Below are 17988 nucleotides of genomic sequence, written 5' to 3' on the forward strand. Positions count from 1 at the left end.
AATAATATTATAAAAATATTATAAAATATTTAAAGAATTAAAGACCAGTTAGGAAGCTGGTCAATTCTTTCCAGATTGTTATACATTATGTATATTATGTTATATAATCGAAAAGTAGTCAACTTTGATTAAGCATAACTCAGAACACTTGTCTCTGCTATTTTTATGCACAGAATTCAAGCCTAAACGATGAACATAAAGTTAACTAGCGAAACGATGGTCTATTACCTGGACAGAATAATTTCAGATCGGCAAGTATGATCCAGCATCAATTTTGAGATGCAGCGGCGATAAAGGGTTCTTTACTGCGAATGGGAGACAGTTACGAGTGTCGGGAAAGCCCGTTCCGATCGCGTCCTCGAAATCCAAGCGCCGCGGGGACGTTTTCCGTAACGTAAATTTAATAGCGCAATTCCGAAAACGAGGCGGACCGTGAGATCGAATTGGCCCGTGGCCAGAGAGACCTGGCCGGTGCGCCGAAATCTCTCGCGTAGGGAATATCCTTATACCCTGGCGCGAGTTTCAACGTTGCGCAACGGGCATTTATAATTCAACGGTATCGTTGCGGCGCGAGAAAACGGCTAGCATCGTCTCGCGTTGCTAATTTCCACGCGTGCCCGCAATTTATTATTTTAATCATGCCACCAGCAGGCTCTGTGGAATGTACCTAGACGCGCCCGGCTACGTTTAATTAAAGCGCATCGGTCGATGCTCTCATAGAGTCTCGTCTGAACCAAAGATAATTAAGTGTCATCAATAAAAACGATGACGCATTTAACTTGGGTAATTCTATTACAGTTTAGAAGCATTTAAGAGAGAATTGCTTGAAGAGAAGATGTAACATCTGAGAAGCAGATCGAAACGGCTAGCTCTGAAATATAGAAATCGACGAAAATTGTATTGCACTGGGATTCCGGCTTCTTTGTTCCTTGACGGTTCGGTCACGAGATGAAAAGCGCACGAGCCACCCTCTTCATACGACACGCGTTTCCTCAACTATTATGTAAGCGATCCATTCGTGCGAACGTGATCCGTTGGAGAGATAGCGGAAAATCTGGTGTCTTTTGGGAAACGGCCAGGCGGCTGATCCGTCGGGAGAAATTAGCTCTGACGTTTGATCGACGCTGCGAGCAGAGATAGGCAGATGTTCTCGCAAGCTGCACCACCTTTCCCGATTTTTACGCCAGTTTTTGGCCATTGTCGAGAGTGCCGCATTGTCGGTGGCGCGACCGAACAATGGGTGCTCGCTAGATCGATAAGCTGATCAGAGGATCGAGCGAGGGCCCACTTGATCCGTTATCAACCTTTCCGCTGTTAATCCCTGCCAGCAAATGACGCGAGTCTCCACTGGCTGAAATCCAACGACGACCAGCTGCGACCTTCCTACTTTTTACCGAACGATTTACACGTTTTCACGACCGATCGATCCGGAAATCGGAGCAATCGAGCACGAACACAACAGATTCCACCGTCCTTCCTATTTCATTCACGATTTACCCAGTAAATCACTTAGATCGTCTTCCGTCTATTGTCGTCAATTAATTACGTATCACAGTCGCATCCGTCCGAAATCGTTTCACGTCGAATCGCGACGATAATAAAACTTTGAATCTGATTAGAAAATATCACATGTCGGGAAATGATGATGTGGCCGATTGAAAGTTTGCGAGGAGAGGCATCGCTGAACTAATATCGGTGCAGAAGAGCGAAACGGTACCTGCCAGTACGCGGAAGGCGGTGATCGCGTGCAATGTCAGTTTGTTGTCGGTATAATATTCCGTGCGTCCTCCCGTGACAATAGGAAAAGTCTACGTCTGTTGTAGAGTCGTCTGAAAGACACGATCAGCCAATGCCAGAACGCGGGTACTGTCGGGTTCAGTCGGTGCCTGGTCTCTTGACCTGCTTGCCGCAAACGATCGGCATTTTTACCACCACCCCCCTCGTTTCTTTTGCATATTTCAAACCTACTGAAATATCCTGTGCCAGCCTCGGTCTCGTCACGAGACCAATACGACACTTCACCGGAGCGTATTCTTCCTTTAAACGAGGATCAACGTTTTTTCGTTTAAATGTCTTCTTTTTAATCCTGGGACGAGATTTCGTACGCTAGAGATGGCTGCTGCCGAGGGCCCGGCGGATTTTCGACTGGAGTACATCGGGCTCTTCGTTCAGAAATCGCTGAAGCTGAAGCCGGAGAAATGGAGCAGATTGCTGCTCACCGAAGAATACAGGAACGCCGTGCTGGATTTCCTTGATAATCCTCTGCCAGCTGCGCTCTTGGTCGCGCTCACGCCCAACGCTCAATTGGTCGCGTCTTCTTCCTTTCCCATACCGTGCCAAAGAACCAAAGGTAATTCTATCCCCGTTTACGATCGAAGATCGAATATTTTTATGCATGTACCCCGTCGAGGAAGGATAAAAAGTATTTAGGAAACAATTTCTAGGATTTCGGTATTGTTTTTTAGGTATCTACGCGGTGAAGGTGAAGCAGACGGCATTGTCTAAAGAGAAGGACGCCTGTTCCTCCGAGCTGATTTTGGGAGACTTGTCATCCCGAGTCGTCGACCAGTTAGCCACTCTGGTGGACAACGTCTTCGCTCCTCTTCTCACCAAATCGGAAAATCATAAGGATCTGCCTGACGTCGCTATCCAGGATATCTCTAGACACGTTCATTCTCTTCGCGGTACTCTGTACCAAGTAATTCTCTTCTCGTTCGATACAGACTTTCTACAGAACCTTGACTATCTGTCGTAACGTAGGTGAAAGGTCAAGTGAACGGGAGAACGGTACTCCCGATGCCAGCTGGATTAGAAAAGGTGTCAGAGGTGGAGAAGCTGGTGCGCGCCGAGGGCGCACAGGCCGCCGACCTGTACTTGAAAAGTGCCATCGAAGGAGTCGTGATAAAATGGGCCTATTTGGTGAACGACGTCGTCACCCAGGATTCCGGCGCAGCTTTCGAAAACAATCAGAATCCTACGCCTGACGTAGAGCTCGAGTACTGGTCCACCAGACTAGCCAATTTAAGGTACGTTCAGAAGAATGCGTTTGATTTTTATGCCAAGTAAAACATTGTCAATGTTGTTTCCAAATATGAAATGACCGCGTTCTCATCAAATTGTATCACTTTCATTCTTAACACTAGATTGCCCAAGGAACTAATTTTGACTGGTTTTGGGCAAAAGTACAAATAATAATGGATAAATTATTTTTTTTCCCAAGTGAAGTAAATTTTTTTATTGTTAACATTTACTAATAACTTGTTATATGACTGTAAATAATATAAAAAATATTAAAAATTAATTTTAGACAAATTTCTTTACACATTATTCTTTCACAATGCAGTCATTTTGACTGCTTTTCGGCAATATAGGTATATACTAAGTTTCAGTCTTTCTAGTGTTAAGCGAAAATCAAGTTAAGAAACGTAGATGCAAAGATTGAATGCACGTTCCTCAGATATATTTATGATCAACTGCAAGAGGATCGCGTGAAGAAAATGTCGAGCATTCTCGAGCGAACGGACAGCGCGTACTTTCCCTGTTTCCGGAATCTGTTCGCGAACGTGGTCTCTTCGATGGCCGAAGCGAAAGAGGTGTCTCTGTATCTATCCCCGTTGGCCAAGTGCTTCAAAGCGGTCGAGGAGCTCGATTTCTCCGAGGCTAAGCCGTTAATGGCCACGCTGGTACACTCGGTCGGATTAGCCTGGTCGAGATCCAGCTACTATCAGACCTCGTCCAAGGTTATCACCATGCTTCGACAGATTTGCAACCTGTTGATACAAGAGGCTCGCCGATTCCTCGACCCCAGTTCAATTTTCCAGAGCGACGTCGACGAGGCTCTGCAACGGGTCCAGATATCGCGAGGTAGGTATAATCCCACCATCGTTTCATTTCGTTTGAATACGATAATTGAGATTTCGAGATGAGATTTTTTCGTATTTAAATAAATATGCGTTTCGTATATTGCGTCGCAATTTCATAATGAGATTTCGCCTCGCAGGCGTTCTTGAGGAATTCAAACGGCAATTCGAGTTGAGAAAAGACGCGCCAGGGAAGCCCGACGCTCCGCCGTGGAACTTTAATTCCAGCGCCGTTTTCACTCGACTGGACTTATTCCTGAAGCGGCTGGTCGACATAGAATGTTTGTTCAACACAGTGATGGAGTTCTCCAAGCTGGAGAAGATCGAGATCGGTGGGATTCTGGGACGATCCCTCAGCATCAGGATCGTGAACGTCTACAAAGAGTTCCAGCATCTGTTCGTATCTTTCACTGTGCGGGCGAACGATGCCCTCGAGCCTGACGACGAATCCTTCGCTCTAGATTGCGCGAGGTTCAACGAATCGATCACCGAACTCGATAGCAAGTTGGCAGCTATCCTCTGTCAAGCTTTCGACGACTGTGGAAATCTTGAGAGCGTCTTCAAGGTATTTCCGTTTGTAAAATTATTCCATCTTCGTCTACGAGATCGTCGATGTCGGTTGCAGTTGATAAACATCGCGGGGACGGTGTTGGACAGACCGGTGATAAGCAAAGAGTTCACGAACAGATATACTAGAATCCTGGATCTGTTGAACATCGAATTGACGGTGGTCGAAGTACTTTTTCATCGCGGTACCAGAGGCGCGTTAATCGATCTCCCGCCTCTGGCAGCAGCCCTGACGTTCACCAGCATGCTGAGGCAACGTGTCGACCTGCCTGTTCAATCCTTCAAAAATTTACAACATCCGTAAGACGATTCGAACGATAGAAATTGAAATCGTGTTTACATTTCGCTCCGATCGTAGAATTGTGAACAGCGAGGAGGGCAAGAACATAGAGAACCGTTACGAGAGGCTCGTCAAGATTTTCAGCGACAAAGAAAAAGAATTATTCACGGAATGGGCACAAACAGTTCCGAATACCGTCGACGTTGGACTAAATCGCAATATTCTAGCTCGCGAAAAGGATTCGACATTATTATTAAACTTTGACCCCGAACTTCTGGGTGTTCTCAGGGAGGTGAACTACTTGAAGCAAATGTCGCGGTCCGACATCCCCGAAGAGGCGATAAAGGTGTTTCAATATTCTTTTATGACTACAGATTTTTACGTGATTCAATAAAAATTCCAATCATCGTTTGAACGTTGCGATGCAGCTCTCCATATTTCATATATTTTTATATATTAGATACGTTCGTTATGATTCCTGCAGATCCCGCAGTACTTATGACTGATGCTCGTTGTATAGGTATCAGAGAACGTGGAGATGTTCCGGAAGTATCGAACATTGCTCGCGGCCACGGTCAGATCGTACAACAACGTCTGCAAGCTGACCAAACGAGTCGAGTTCCAGTTGATCGCGAACGAAGTGAGCAAGATCGATTCCCTTGTCTCTCGAGGCGAGACGGAGCTGTGCTGGAAGTCAGACGGACTTCTGGAATATATCTCGGAGCTGGGCGAGCTCGTGGAGGGTCTGTGGAGCCGGATCAAAGCGGCACAGATGAACGTCGAGAAGGTGAAGGCGATTCTGAATACTTGGACGAGGACGCCGTTGATCGAGAGGAAAGACCGTCGGAAAGACGCGTTATTGTCGTTCGACGAACGTCCGGAGAAAGTGTCGAGACGGTACGAAGAAGTCGAGAGGGCAGCCGAGCAGATTCACTGGTTGTTAAAAGAAAACGAATCGCTTTTTCGAGTCGTGGACGAGACGGAGGAAGCCTGGCGGAGGTACGTGGTCTACGTCGACGTCATCGTGATGGAATCTCTTCGAAAGGCCGTAGGATGCTCGTTAGGTGAGATTTTGCCGAACTGTTTCAAGCGAAAAGCTCGAGATCATTATGTGTTTAAACGTTTATATCAGGATACGTGGTAGACAATATGGAATCGAACGATCGGTCGGTACCGCTGTTGGAAGCAAAGTTAGAACTCAGAGAACCTGACCTCTACTACGTACCGTCTTTGGAACCCGAAGATCCGGACAGTTTGGATCAATTGATCCTAGGACTGTTGAACGATATCATCGGAATGGCTGCGCTGATGCCAAGATTGAAGAAAGATTCCGTCGGGTATGCCGAAGAGTTAGAAGAGGACGCGGACATAAAAGGAATGAAGGACGAGATCATGAGCAACGTTGGAACTGCGATCGAAGAAGCCACGGAATTCTGCAGCAACTTTGAAGGTGCGACTTCCTCTTGTCTCCATGCCTGTACACGACTTTATCGTCCTCGTTAAGTAAGTTTCTACCGGGGGAACCTTGTTAACGTTTTGTTCCAGGATACGCGTATCTCTGGCTGGACGACCGAGACATGGTGATGCAACAGTTCCTCGAGTACAGTCGACAATTGACGATCGAGGAAATGGAGATGGTGGCCGTGCAGGATCCCAAGGGGCCGCCGCGGTCACCGCCGAAAATGGAGCAATTCCGCGAGCAAATCGACCTTTACGAGGGCCTCTATCTCGAGATCGAGGAAATGGAACCGTCGAAAGTGTTTTGCGGCTGGTTCAGGGTCGATCTCAGACCCTTCAGACAGTCCGTGCTGAACATGGTCTGCAAATGGTCCAGCATGTTCAAGCGGCATCTCGTCGACCGCGTTACCACCAGCCTCTCCGATTTAGGAACTTTCATAAGGTGCTCCAATTAAATCTTTTATGAAATTTAAAACGCAGACAGAAATTGCACGCTGGAGATGATCGCGATCGAACAGCGAGGTGTACTGTGGGAATGTAAGGATGCATGAATGTAAGGATGTGTGTGGCCACATGTCGTCAGGCGGCGCGTGGAGGACCCGCGGAGGTCAGCGGAAGCGGATTATCGGCGACCACCCGAGCGGAGTCGATATTATTTAGACAATGTATCGAGCTCCACGGATGGTGTCGATGATCAAGGGCCGCCGCGAGCTGTTGGGACTCCACGTGTCCGGTTGGCGGCAACGGTGTGTGGTGTGATAGGACGATTGCCGAATGTGTGAAGAATATGTGAGGGGTGTGTGGAGTGTGATGTGTCTGAGAGACGTGAGCACAACACGTGATGGTCGAGAGCAGCAGGGGTCTCAGAATTTATCCCTCGGCCGGAAAGTGGGGACAACGCGACCATGGTGGGGATTGGTACTTGATAGGTTCGCTTCGCGAAGGCGCATGAGGAGAATAGTAGTGGGAATCGAAATACGGGCGAAAAAGAGGGGAAGTGAGCCGTGAGGGAAAAATTATGCGCACCCTGGTCGAGAGTTGAGAGCTTAGCGAGTAACAGCGAGTAACAGTTAAATAAAGTTTTCCTGTGTTCACAAAATTCTGATCTACATCCCGCAGTGGAAAGGTCACCTGAAACCTCCTTTCCCATAGTACGTAGAATTTGTTACTTTTATCCATTGCAGACGAGCGGACGAGGGTTTGCTTCAGCCGGTTCAACCAGGCGACTACGCCCGCCTCGTCAGCGTGATGGGCTATCTATTGCAAGTGAAAGAGAGACAGTCGACCACCGACGAGATGTTCCAGCCATTGGAGGAGACGATCGAACTGCTGAAATTTTATGACCAGGACATTCCCGAGGAAGTGAACGTTCTCCTTCAAGAACTGCCGGAGCAATGGGCCAACACTAAGAAACTGGCGCTCATGGTCAAGCAGCAGGTGGCCCCGTTGCAAGCAGGTACGTAATCGGAATACTATTATTTGCATTTCGTACGATAAGGGCAGTTTATATAAATTATTATTAAACGTGTTAGGCGAGGTGTCGAGGATCCGCGGACGGATAGCCGCGTTCGATACGACGATCACGCATTACAGAGAAGCTTTCCGACGATACAACTTCTTCAAATACGATTGCCAGAATCCTTACGAGTTACTAGACGAAGCTCACAGAGAGATCCTGATGCTGGAACGTCAGATGAAGGACATCCAAGAATCAGCCTCGCTGTTCGAGGTGATGGTACCAGAGTTCAAGATATTGAAGCAATGTAGAAAGGAGTTGAAGATGCTGAAGCAGCTCTGGGATTACGTGAACATCGTCAGGAGCAGTATCGAAGGGTGGAAGACCACACCGTGGAGGAAGATTGACGTGGAGAACATGGACATCGAGTGCAAGAAGTTTGCTAAGGAGATACGAGGTGGGCGGCGAGAGTGTGGAAACGCTGAGGCTCTATTCTTTGTACAACCATTGATTTAATTAGCGCTGGACAAGGAAATGAGGTCGTGGGACGCTTACGTGTCGCTAGAAGCGACCGTGAAAAACATGCTGACGTCTCTGAGAGCTGTGGCGGAGCTACAGAACCCTGCGATCAGGGAAAGACACTGGAGGCAGTTGATGAACAGCACCAAGGTATCAGCGAGGCTGAAAAAACGAAGAATAGGCTTACGAAACTGAACGATTCGAAAATACTAATTTTTATGGAAAATTGTACATATTTCTATAGGTCGAACGAAACGTTTTTTTATGATTATTTTTGTACGAATATCGGTTAGGAACATGTTACATTTTGCAATAAGTTTTTGAAGTCGCGATTTTTTCTATATGAATTTAATTGAGAATTTCACGTGAGGTGTTAGAGTTAGTTGCACCGCTGTATATACGCTATCGGTGTTCCAGAAACTGGGCGACATGACTCCAGAAATGACCGTAAGTCCACTTGTAAATACGCGCACTTTACGTAAGCACTTTAACCCTTTCACTACGAAAGGCGTAAATATACGTCCTGAAAAGGCCATCGATATACATATATGAAAGACGTAAATATACGTCCTTAGAAGCCTATCGATATGTACAAGAGACGTAAATATACGTCATCGCAGCGTCCGACGTGCGACGTCAACGCGCCGTCCATATTGATGGATTATTACGAAATCGCGTCGCAGTGAAAGGGTTAATATAATCGCCACGATGTCAATAAATTATTCCGTTATCATGGCCAATGCATGCGGCACGCTCATTGGCAAATCATTTATATTTTCACGTTTTCCTTCATTGTACATATCTCATTCAATAAATCAATTTCACACCATTCTTCATTTTTTCGATTCACCCACCCACGTTCCATTTTTAGTCACGTTTTCACAATTAATAAATCGAAATTACAATTTTTTCTCAATTGTACGTAAGTACGGTTGAATGAAATTGTGATTACGTTTAGGTACGATTCGTCATGGACGATTCCACCACGCTGGCGGATCTTTTGGAATTGAATCTCCACGAGTGCGAGGAGGAAGTGAAGAACATCGTGGACAAAGCCGTGAAGGAGATGTCGATGGAAAAATATATGAGAGAGCTGAACGTTACGTGGTCGAAAATGGAGTTCGAGAAAGAGATTCACGGTAGGACCGGCGCTACATTGATAAGAGCCAGTGAAGAATTGATAGAGACTTTGGAAGAAAACCAGGTAGCATCAACGATTATCGTGAACGACAAAAATCCTAATTAACCGCGTCGATCGTCAATCATTCTTAATTAAATTTTGCATCAGGTTCAATTGCAAAATCTGATCACCTCGAAATTCATCGCGCACTTCCTCGAGGAGGTGTCCAGCTGGCAACGAAAGCTGAGCATCGCGGATCAAGTGACCACGATCTGGTTCGAGGTGCAACGCACCTGGATGCACTTGGAGAGCATCTTCACGTCCTCGGAGGACATACGAAAACAGCTGCCAGTAGACGCGGAAAGGTTCGACCGGATCGATAAGCAGTTCAAAGAGATGACCGAGGAACTAGCTAAGACCCCGAACGTCATTGAAGCTACGAACAAAGACGGCCTGGTATCTATTCTCGACGTCCTACAGAAAGAGCTGGTGCTTTGCGAGAAAGCGTTGGCCGAGTATTTGGAAACTAAACGTCTCGCGTTCCCGAGATTCTATTTCGTTTCCTCTAGCGATTTGCTAGACATTCTGTCGAATGGGAATCAACCAGAAGCTGTGGCCAAGCATCTCACGAAACTGTTCGATTCTATGGCACGGTTGAAGTTCGACGACACTCCTGGCTCGTCGAAACGCGTATTCGGTAGATCGACGAATAATAAGTTTTAAAGAATTTTACCAACTTTTCTTCATGTCGACTGTGTCGTAGGTATGTTCGCCAAGGACGGAGAGTACGTGGAATTCGCGAACTGCGAGATGACCTGCGAGGGACCAGTGGAAGCATGGTTGAATCGATTGCAAAGGTCTATGAAGACCACTATTAGGCACTATTTCAGCGAGGCTGTGACTGGATACGAGGAGAAGCCACGAGAACAATGGCTGTTCGACTACCCTGCCCAAGTCTCCCTCTGCGGCACGCAGATCTGGTGGACCACCGAGGTGAACATCGCGTTCGCCAGATTAGAAGAAGGCTACGACAACTCCTTGAAGGATTATCTGAAGAAGCAGATATCTCAGTTGAGCATACTGATCACGCTGCTGATCGGCGAGCTGACCAAACAGGAGAGGCAGAAGGTGATGACTATCTGCACGATCGACGTTCACTCGCGAGACGTCGTGGCCAAGCTGGTCCAGTCGAAAGTGGAGACGTCGCAGGCGTTCCAATGGCAAAGTCAACTGCGCCACCGGTGGGACGAGAAGGAGAAGGATTGCTTCGCTAATATTTGCGACGCTCAGTTCAAATACTCTCACGAATACCTCGGAAATACTCCCAGGTTAATTCTCTCTCCTGTCTCTGTCGATCGTTAAACTCTCTCAAAGAGGACTCGACGATTTTTTCATTCTTCCACAGATTAGTCATAACGCCCCTGACGGACAGGTGTTACATAACTCTGACTCAGTCCCTTCATCTGATCATGGGAGGTGGTCCCGCCGGACCGGCCGGCACCGGGAAGACGGAAACGACCAAAGATCTGGGCAGAGCTTTAGGGATAATGGTGTACGTGTTCAACTGTTCCGAGCAGATGGACTACAAATCCTGCGGCAACATATTCAAAGGATTGGCCCAGACCGGCGCCTGGGGCTGTTTCGACGAGTTCAACAGAATCACCGTCGAGGTACTGTCCGTGGTCGCCGTGCAAGTGAAATCGATTCAAGACGCCATTCGAGACAAGAAGGAGAAGTTCAACTTCATGGGCGAGATCATCGGTCTAGAGACCACTGTCGGTATCTTCATTACCATGAATCCTGGTTATGCGGGACGCACGGAGCTTCCGGAGAATCTGAAAGCCCTGTTCCGGCCCTGCGCGATGGTCGTTCCCGACTTCGAGCTGATTTGCGAGATCATGCTCGTGGCCGAGGGATTCCAAGATGCTAGAATCTTGGCTAGGAAGTTCATCACGTTGTACACCTTGTGTAAGGAACTGCTGTCGAAGCAGGATCATTACGACTGGGGTTTGCGCGCGATAAAGTCGGTACTGGTGGTAGCTGGGAGCCTGAAGAGAGGCGATCCCGGCAGACCGGAAGAGCAAGTGCTGATGAGAGCTTTGCGTGACTTTAACATCCCCAAAGTGATCTCCGACGATCTTCCTGTCTTCATGGGTCTGATAGCAGATCTGTTTCCCGCGCTGGACGTTCCCCGAAAACGGGACGTCGAGTTCGAGAAGATGGTGAAACAGGCAGCAGCCGATCTGCTGCTGCAACCGGAGGACGGGTTCATTCTCAAAGTCGTCCAACTGGAGGAATTACTGGAAGTGAGACACTCGGTTTTCATCGTCGGTATCGCCGGGTCTGGCAAGACGCAAGTCTGGAAGACTCTCTTCAGAACGTATCAGAACATGAAGAGAAAACCTGTTTACAACGATCTCAATCCGAAAGCTGTGACCAACGACGAACTGTTCGGGATAATTAATCCAGCGACTAGAGAGTGGAAGGATGGTTTGTTCTCGGTGATCATGAGGGAACAAGCTAACTTGGGCGGTGAGAATCCAAAATGGATCGTCTTGGACGGTGACATTGACCCGATGTGGATAGAATCGTTGAACACTGTCATGGACGATAATAAAGTTCTGACTTTGGCTAGCAACGAGAGGATAGCTTTGACGCCCGTCATGAGATTACTCTTCGAAATCTCGAATTTGAGAACCGCGACTCCGGCCACGGTTTCCCGAGCAGGTATCCTGTACATAAATCCTCAGGACCTGGGCTGGAATCCTTACGTCACCAGCTGGGTGGAGAGGAGAACGTCTCCCATCGAGAAATCCAATTTAGTCATGCTCTTCGACAAATATATTCCAGCGTGTCTGGAGACGCTGAGGAGCAGGTTCAAAAAAATAACACCGATCGCCGATATGGCGCACGTGGAGATGCTCTGTCATCTTCTGCACTGTCTATTGAAGCTCGAATTGACGGCAACTGACTTCTTGAAGGAACACTACGAGCTGTACTTCGTATTTGCAGCTGTGTGGGCTTTCGGTTCCTCAATGTTTCAAGATCAAATGGTCGATTATAGAGTGGAGTTCAGCAAGTGGTGGACCAATGAATTCAAGCAGATCCGGTTTCCATCCCAAGGCACTGTGTTTGATTACTACATCGATCCCGAGACGAAGAGCTTCGCTCCTTGGACAGAACGTCTACCGAAGTTCGAATTGGATCCTGAGATGCCTCTGCAAGCTGTTTTGGTCTACACCGCGGAGTCCATTAGAATCAAATACTTCCTGGACTTGCTGATGGCTGAGAAACATCCGGTGATGTTGGTCGGGACAGCAGGATCCGGGAAAACTGTCCTCGTCGCGGAGAAACTGTTACAACTGCCCGAGAATTATGCGGTGGCCAATGTCCCGTTCAATTTTTACACTTCCTCCGAGATGCTTCAGAAGATCTTAGAGAAACCTTTGGAGAAGAAAGCCGGAAGGAATTACGGGCCACCGGGTAATAAAACTTTGGTGTACTTCGTCGACGACATGAACATGCCGGAAGTGGACGCTTACGGAACCGTTCAACCGCACACTTTAATTCGTCAGCATTTGGATTACGGCCATTGGTACGACAGGACCAAACTGACGTTAAAGGACATCCACAATTGCCAATACGTCAGTTGCATGAATCCTACGGCGGGCTCTTTCACTATCAACCCACGATTACAGAGACATTTCTCTGTGTTCGCCGTCAGTTTTCCTAACATTGAATCACTGACGACTATCTACGCGTCTATTCTGAGTCAACACTTGTCGAACATCGAACACAGGCAAGTTTTGCGTTCATCAATAGGCCGCCGATTTATTTTCCACGAAGATTTGCAGTTCACTCGTTGAACGCTAAATTCTTGAATTAATCGATCACGTTTTTTATTACTAATTTTATAGATTCCCTCCTAGCGTCACTGATCTGTGTAACAACATTGTCCAAGCATCGATTCAACTGCACCATCGCTGCGCTCAAATGTTCCTTCCCACGGCAGTCAAGTTCCACTACATCTTCAACCTCCGCGACTTGTCCAACTGTTTCCAGGGTTTGTTATTCAGCGGGAACGAATGTCTACAATCTTCTGTGGATCTGATCAGACTCTGGCTCCACGAGACGCATCGCGTTTACGGGGACAAGTTGACAGATGAGAAAGATATAGAAAGTTTCTCAAAATTGCAGTTGGACATCTTGAAGAAGAACGTGGAGGAAGTCGACGAGGGAGCCATCTTAGAGAAGCCTAACATTTATTGCCATTTCGCAGGTCACACATTCTTTCACTTAATCCTATATGAAATATCTTGTAAATTTACGTCGTTTCGTATTTCTTTTGTTACATTTAACGATAAATATTCTTACGCATTTGTCGAGACTAAGGTAAAGGAGGTAGTACTGGGACAAAATGAATTTTGGAACCAGTACTTGGACATAATAGATATGTATTTAATAATTTACTGTCCAAGTTTACAATCCCTTTTGAAACTTAATACGTACAAGTGGGACAAGACGGCAGTGGCTGTCCAGGTTTAGCCCCTCACTAATTAATCGCGCTGCAATACCTGGATAAATTCCGATCTGGTATAAAAGCCATTCAAACGTATGATATATTTTTCACAATAAATGATTTAGTGTATTTTCATAACTTTTCAACCCTTTCTCTTAATCCAACTGTTTCTCAATTCGCTTAGAGGCGTCATAATAATATTGTCCCAGTTCTGATTCCATACTTGTCCTACTACACCACTCGTTCAGATTAAATGTGTCCTACTACTGCGGTTGACAGCAATTTTTTTTTAATGCGATTATTTTAATACATATATTACAAAAGAAGGTTTTTTTTTCTTAAATATGACTATGAGATCCCAGCTATCTGCTAAGATGATAAGTTTTCATGTACTATGCTTAAATTTCGTAGTAAAAAAACATTATAAAAAATTTATGTTCAAAAGTGTCCAGGTACTACCTCCTTTACCTTATTTTTTTTTTTTAATCGAATGATGATAAATCATTTTCGTAGGCGGAGTGGGAGAGCCAAAGTATATGCCGGTTAAGGACTGGGCGACTTTACACCGATTGCTGTCGGAGGCGATGGTCAGCTACAACGACCTTGTGGCAGCGATGAATCTGGTGTTGTTCGAGGACGCGATGATGCACGTGTGCAGGATAAACAGGATCCTGGAGTCGCCCAGAGGCAGCGCGCTGCTCGTCGGCGTGGGTGGCTCCGGCAAGCAAAGCTTATCGCGATTGGCCGCGTTCATAAGCACGCTGGAGGTGTTCCAGATCCAACTGAAGAAGGGTTACGGTATCGCGGACTTGAAGTTGGAGCTGGCCGCGTTGTACACCAAGTCCGGACTGAAAAATCTGGGCATCGTGTTCCTGATGACCGACGCCCAAGTGGCCAATGAACAGTTCCTCGTTCTGATCAACGACATGCTCGCTTCTGGCGAGGTTCCAGATTTATTTGCCGAGGACGAGGTGGAGAACATAATAGCAGGTCGATACGTGTCCCGATAAGCTTCCATAAATTCGTCCTCTTCTTTACGTTTATTCATTATGTTTAACGTCCATTTCATATTGTTCGACGATTGAAAAAACAAAATGAGAGGCATTTTGGGGCCAATAAGCATGTAGAATTGGCTACAGCTTTCATCGATATTTAATTGTTTGATAATGCTCGCATATTTTGTTAATGATCGCAGGGGTTCGAAACGAGGTAAAGGGCGCCGGGATGCTAGACACCCGAGAGAACTGTTGGAAGTTCTTCATCGACCGGGTGCGCCGTCAGCTGAGGATAGTGCTTTGCTTTTCCCCTGTAGGATCCACTCTAAGGGTGCGCTCGAGGAAATTCCCGGCGATAATAAATTGCACGTCGATAAACTGGTTTCACGAATGGCCGCAGGAAGCCTTGATGTCCGTGTCGAAAAGGTTCTTGCAGGAGTTGGACGAACTTCCGGAAAGTTACAGGTGAGTGCTCCGGCGAACTGGATAACATTCTGCGATGAACGCGTGGACGATCGGGCAGGGAATCGGCGGCGAGGTTCATGGCCCACGCGCACACGAGCGTGAACGCAGCTAGCAGACATTACTTGGCCAGCGAGCGGCGATACAATTACACCACGCCGAAGTCGTTCCTCGAGCAGATCAGTCTGTACACTAGATTGTTGAAGTCGAAGGCGAGCGAGCTTCGAGGCAGAGTAGCGAGGCTGGAGAACGGACTGGAGAAGCTTCGCTCGACAGCGGTACAGGTAGACAAACTGAAGGAGAAGCTCGCCGTTCAGGAAGTGGAATTACAGCAGAAGAACGAGGCCGCGGATGCTCTGATCGCTATCGTTGGCATCGAGACAGACAAAGTGCAGAAGGAAAAGGCGATCGGTAAATTTTAAACGGCTAATATACTGTTTGGGTATTAGTCGTCGAGCAATACGAAAGAGGGTTACTGTATTGCGTAGCCGACGAGGAGGAGTCGAAGGTCGCCATAATAGCTGAGGAAGTATCGAAAAAGCAGAAGGACTGCGAGGCGGACTTGATGAAGGCAGAGCCGGCGTTGTTAGCCGCTCAAGAGGCTCTGAACACACTGAACAAGGCGAACCTCACGGAACTGAAGTCGTTCGGTTCGCCACCGGGGGTTGTAACGAACGTCACGGCCGCAGTTATGGTCCTCTTGGCCCCGGGAGGCAGAATACCGAAGGACAGAAGCTGGAAAGCTGCCAAGGTACTCGAAACAGGATCGCCGGCATTACATCGACTTCACCCGTGTTTAATTTAGATCACGATGGCGAAGGTCGACACTTTCCTGGATGCGTTGATCAACTACGACAAGGAGAACATCCATCCGGAGGTGATCAAAGCGATTCAACCGTATTTGAAGGACTCGGAATTCGAGCCGGAATTCGTCAGATCCAAGTCCGCCGCCGCGGCCGGTCTCTGCGCCTGGGTCATCAACATAATCAAATTCTACTGCGTGTTCTGCGACGTCGAACCGAAACGCAAAGCCCTGGCTCAAGCAAACGCGGAGCTGGCCGCCGCCCAGGAGAAGTTGAGCGGGATCAAACGCAAAGTTGCCGTATGTAAACGCGGTTAGACGCGATTTCCTGAGGTAAACCCTTGTTTCTGTAACAGTCGCTGGAGGAACAATTGGCGAAGTTGACGGCGGATTTCGAGCAGGCGACCGCGGAGAAGCTCAAGTGTCAACAAGAGGCCGACGCCACGAACGCCACGATTGCTCTCGCGAATAGACTGGTCGGCGGTCTCGCGTCGGAGAACGTGCGTTGGGCAGACTCGGTCGCGAGGTACTCGTATCGAACACAATTACCGTCAGATCGCTGACCTTTAACCAGTTAAGTGTGTTTGACGACTATATCCGTCATGGAAGAATGGCAGAATTTTGTGTTATCACGGGTATATATCCGTGAATAAATTCATTCATTTTCTAAAATAAAGTCGTCTTTTTGACCCAATATTTCAACAGCGCCACTTACTCTGTGTTTCACGACTATATCCGTCATCGGTTGATTATCGCGACACACACTGGGGCGCACTTTGCAAAATGATCGACACAGTTAACTGGGGTTAAAATGCATGCAATGCGTTCGATCCAACAAGTTATCTCTGACTGATTAGCGTGAATTCGTTCAAAACGGTTCAAGTTTCATGCAACAAGCGTCGACGTTGCCGGGGGACGTGCTCCTGGTCACGGCGTTTATTTCCTACGTCGGGTGCTTCACGAAGCAATTTCGGCAGGATCTGCTGCATAAGCAGTGGCTGCCGTTTTTGCGCGGCTTAGAGCCGACGGTTCCGATCACGGAGGGGTTGGACCCCTTGTCGTTGCTAACGGACGACACTCAGATAGCCAAATGGAACAACGAAGGACTGCCGAACGATCGGATGTCGACGGAGAACGCGACCATTCTGACGAATTCGGACCGATGGCCTCTAATGATCGACCCTCAGGTATTCAGGAAAGTCTATCAGTCAGTCGGTCGGATCTCGATCATTATTTTTTCCCCCTCAGCTTCAGGGTATCAAATGGATCAAACAGAAATACGGGGAGGAGCTTCGCGTGATTAGGCTAGGCCAGAAGGGTTACTTAGACGTGATAGAGCAGTGTCTGGCGACCGGGTCGACCGTCCTCGTCGAGAACATCGGCGAGACCGTGGACCCGGTGCTGGATCCGCTCCTGGGCAGAAACTTGATTAAGAAGGGTCGGGCGATTAAGATCGGCGACAAGGAGGTCGAATACGATCCGCTGTTCAGATTATTGTTGCACACGAAGCTGGCTAATCCCCATTACAAGCCCGAGATGCAGGCACAAACTACTCTAATTAATTTCACGGTAACGAGGGATGGTCTGGAGGATCAATTACTCGCCGAGGTAGTGAAAGCCGAGCGACCGGATCTCGAAGAGCTCAAGGCTGAGCTAACCAGACAGCAAAACGATTTCAAGATTACGCTCAACAGTTTGGAAGACTCGCTCTTATCCAGGTACGAACGTCCCAACAGTTTTCATTCTCTTATCGGTGAAACACTTGTTCGGTGAAACACCAACTTTCTCTCGCGGATAATCGAATATTCAATAATCATTCTATTTCTTCTCCCATTTCTTTACACACTACTGAATTAACCGTTTGCACTGGAGGCCTTTTGCGCTCGGACGAACCAGCAACTCGAGACGATTTCGGCTATATTAGAGAAGAACTTTACGGGTACTTCAAAT

General features: G+C 47.5%; 1 protein-coding gene across 3 annotated transcripts in view; it reads left to right on the plus strand.

Moving 5' to 3' along the window:
* Positions 1 to 17988, plus strand: part of Dhc93AB (Dynein heavy chain at 93AB) — a 26211-nt gene that overhangs the window by 3682 nt on the left and 4541 nt on the right. For all 3 annotated transcript variants that reach the window (XM_026818225.1, XM_026818226.1, XM_026818227.1), the window contains exons 2-28: positions 2111 to 2350; positions 2466 to 2698; positions 2761 to 3026; positions 3458 to 3864; positions 4001 to 4425; positions 4486 to 4727; positions 4786 to 5053; positions 5228 to 5771; positions 5840 to 6157; positions 6253 to 6607; positions 7350 to 7621; positions 7698 to 8078; positions 8142 to 8290; positions 8558 to 8587; positions 9099 to 9344; positions 9429 to 9957; positions 10024 to 10588; positions 10666 to 13059; positions 13178 to 13539; positions 14293 to 14769; positions 14975 to 15239; positions 15298 to 15647; positions 15725 to 15987; positions 16042 to 16338; positions 16395 to 16564; positions 16922 to 17225; positions 17287 to 17756. In XM_026818225.1, the coding sequence (XP_026674026.1) occupies positions 2113 to 2350; positions 2466 to 2698; positions 2761 to 3026; positions 3458 to 3864; positions 4001 to 4425; positions 4486 to 4727; positions 4786 to 5053; positions 5228 to 5771; positions 5840 to 6157; positions 6253 to 6607; positions 7350 to 7621; positions 7698 to 8078; positions 8142 to 8290; positions 8558 to 8587; positions 9099 to 9344; positions 9429 to 9957; positions 10024 to 10588; positions 10666 to 13059; positions 13178 to 13539; positions 14293 to 14769; positions 14975 to 15239; positions 15298 to 15647; positions 15725 to 15987; positions 16042 to 16338; positions 16395 to 16564; positions 16922 to 17225; positions 17287 to 17756 (10820 nt within the window). In that variant the 5' untranslated portion in view covers positions 2111 to 2112. The remainder of the gene's footprint in view (positions 1 to 2110; positions 2351 to 2465; positions 2699 to 2760; positions 3027 to 3457; positions 3865 to 4000; positions 4426 to 4485; positions 4728 to 4785; positions 5054 to 5227; positions 5772 to 5839; positions 6158 to 6252; positions 6608 to 7349; positions 7622 to 7697; positions 8079 to 8141; positions 8291 to 8557; positions 8588 to 9098; positions 9345 to 9428; positions 9958 to 10023; positions 10589 to 10665; positions 13060 to 13177; positions 13540 to 14292; positions 14770 to 14974; positions 15240 to 15297; positions 15648 to 15724; positions 15988 to 16041; positions 16339 to 16394; positions 16565 to 16921; positions 17226 to 17286; positions 17757 to 17988) is intronic.

Source organism: Ceratina calcarata, unplaced genomic scaffold (genome assembly GCF_001652005.2).
Source record: "Ceratina calcarata isolate Rehan_Ccalc_2016 unplaced genomic scaffold, ASM165200v1 scaffold78.2, whole genome shotgun sequence".
In the NCBI taxonomy this organism is placed as follows: domain Eukaryota; kingdom Metazoa; phylum Arthropoda; class Insecta; order Hymenoptera; family Apidae; genus Ceratina; species Ceratina calcarata.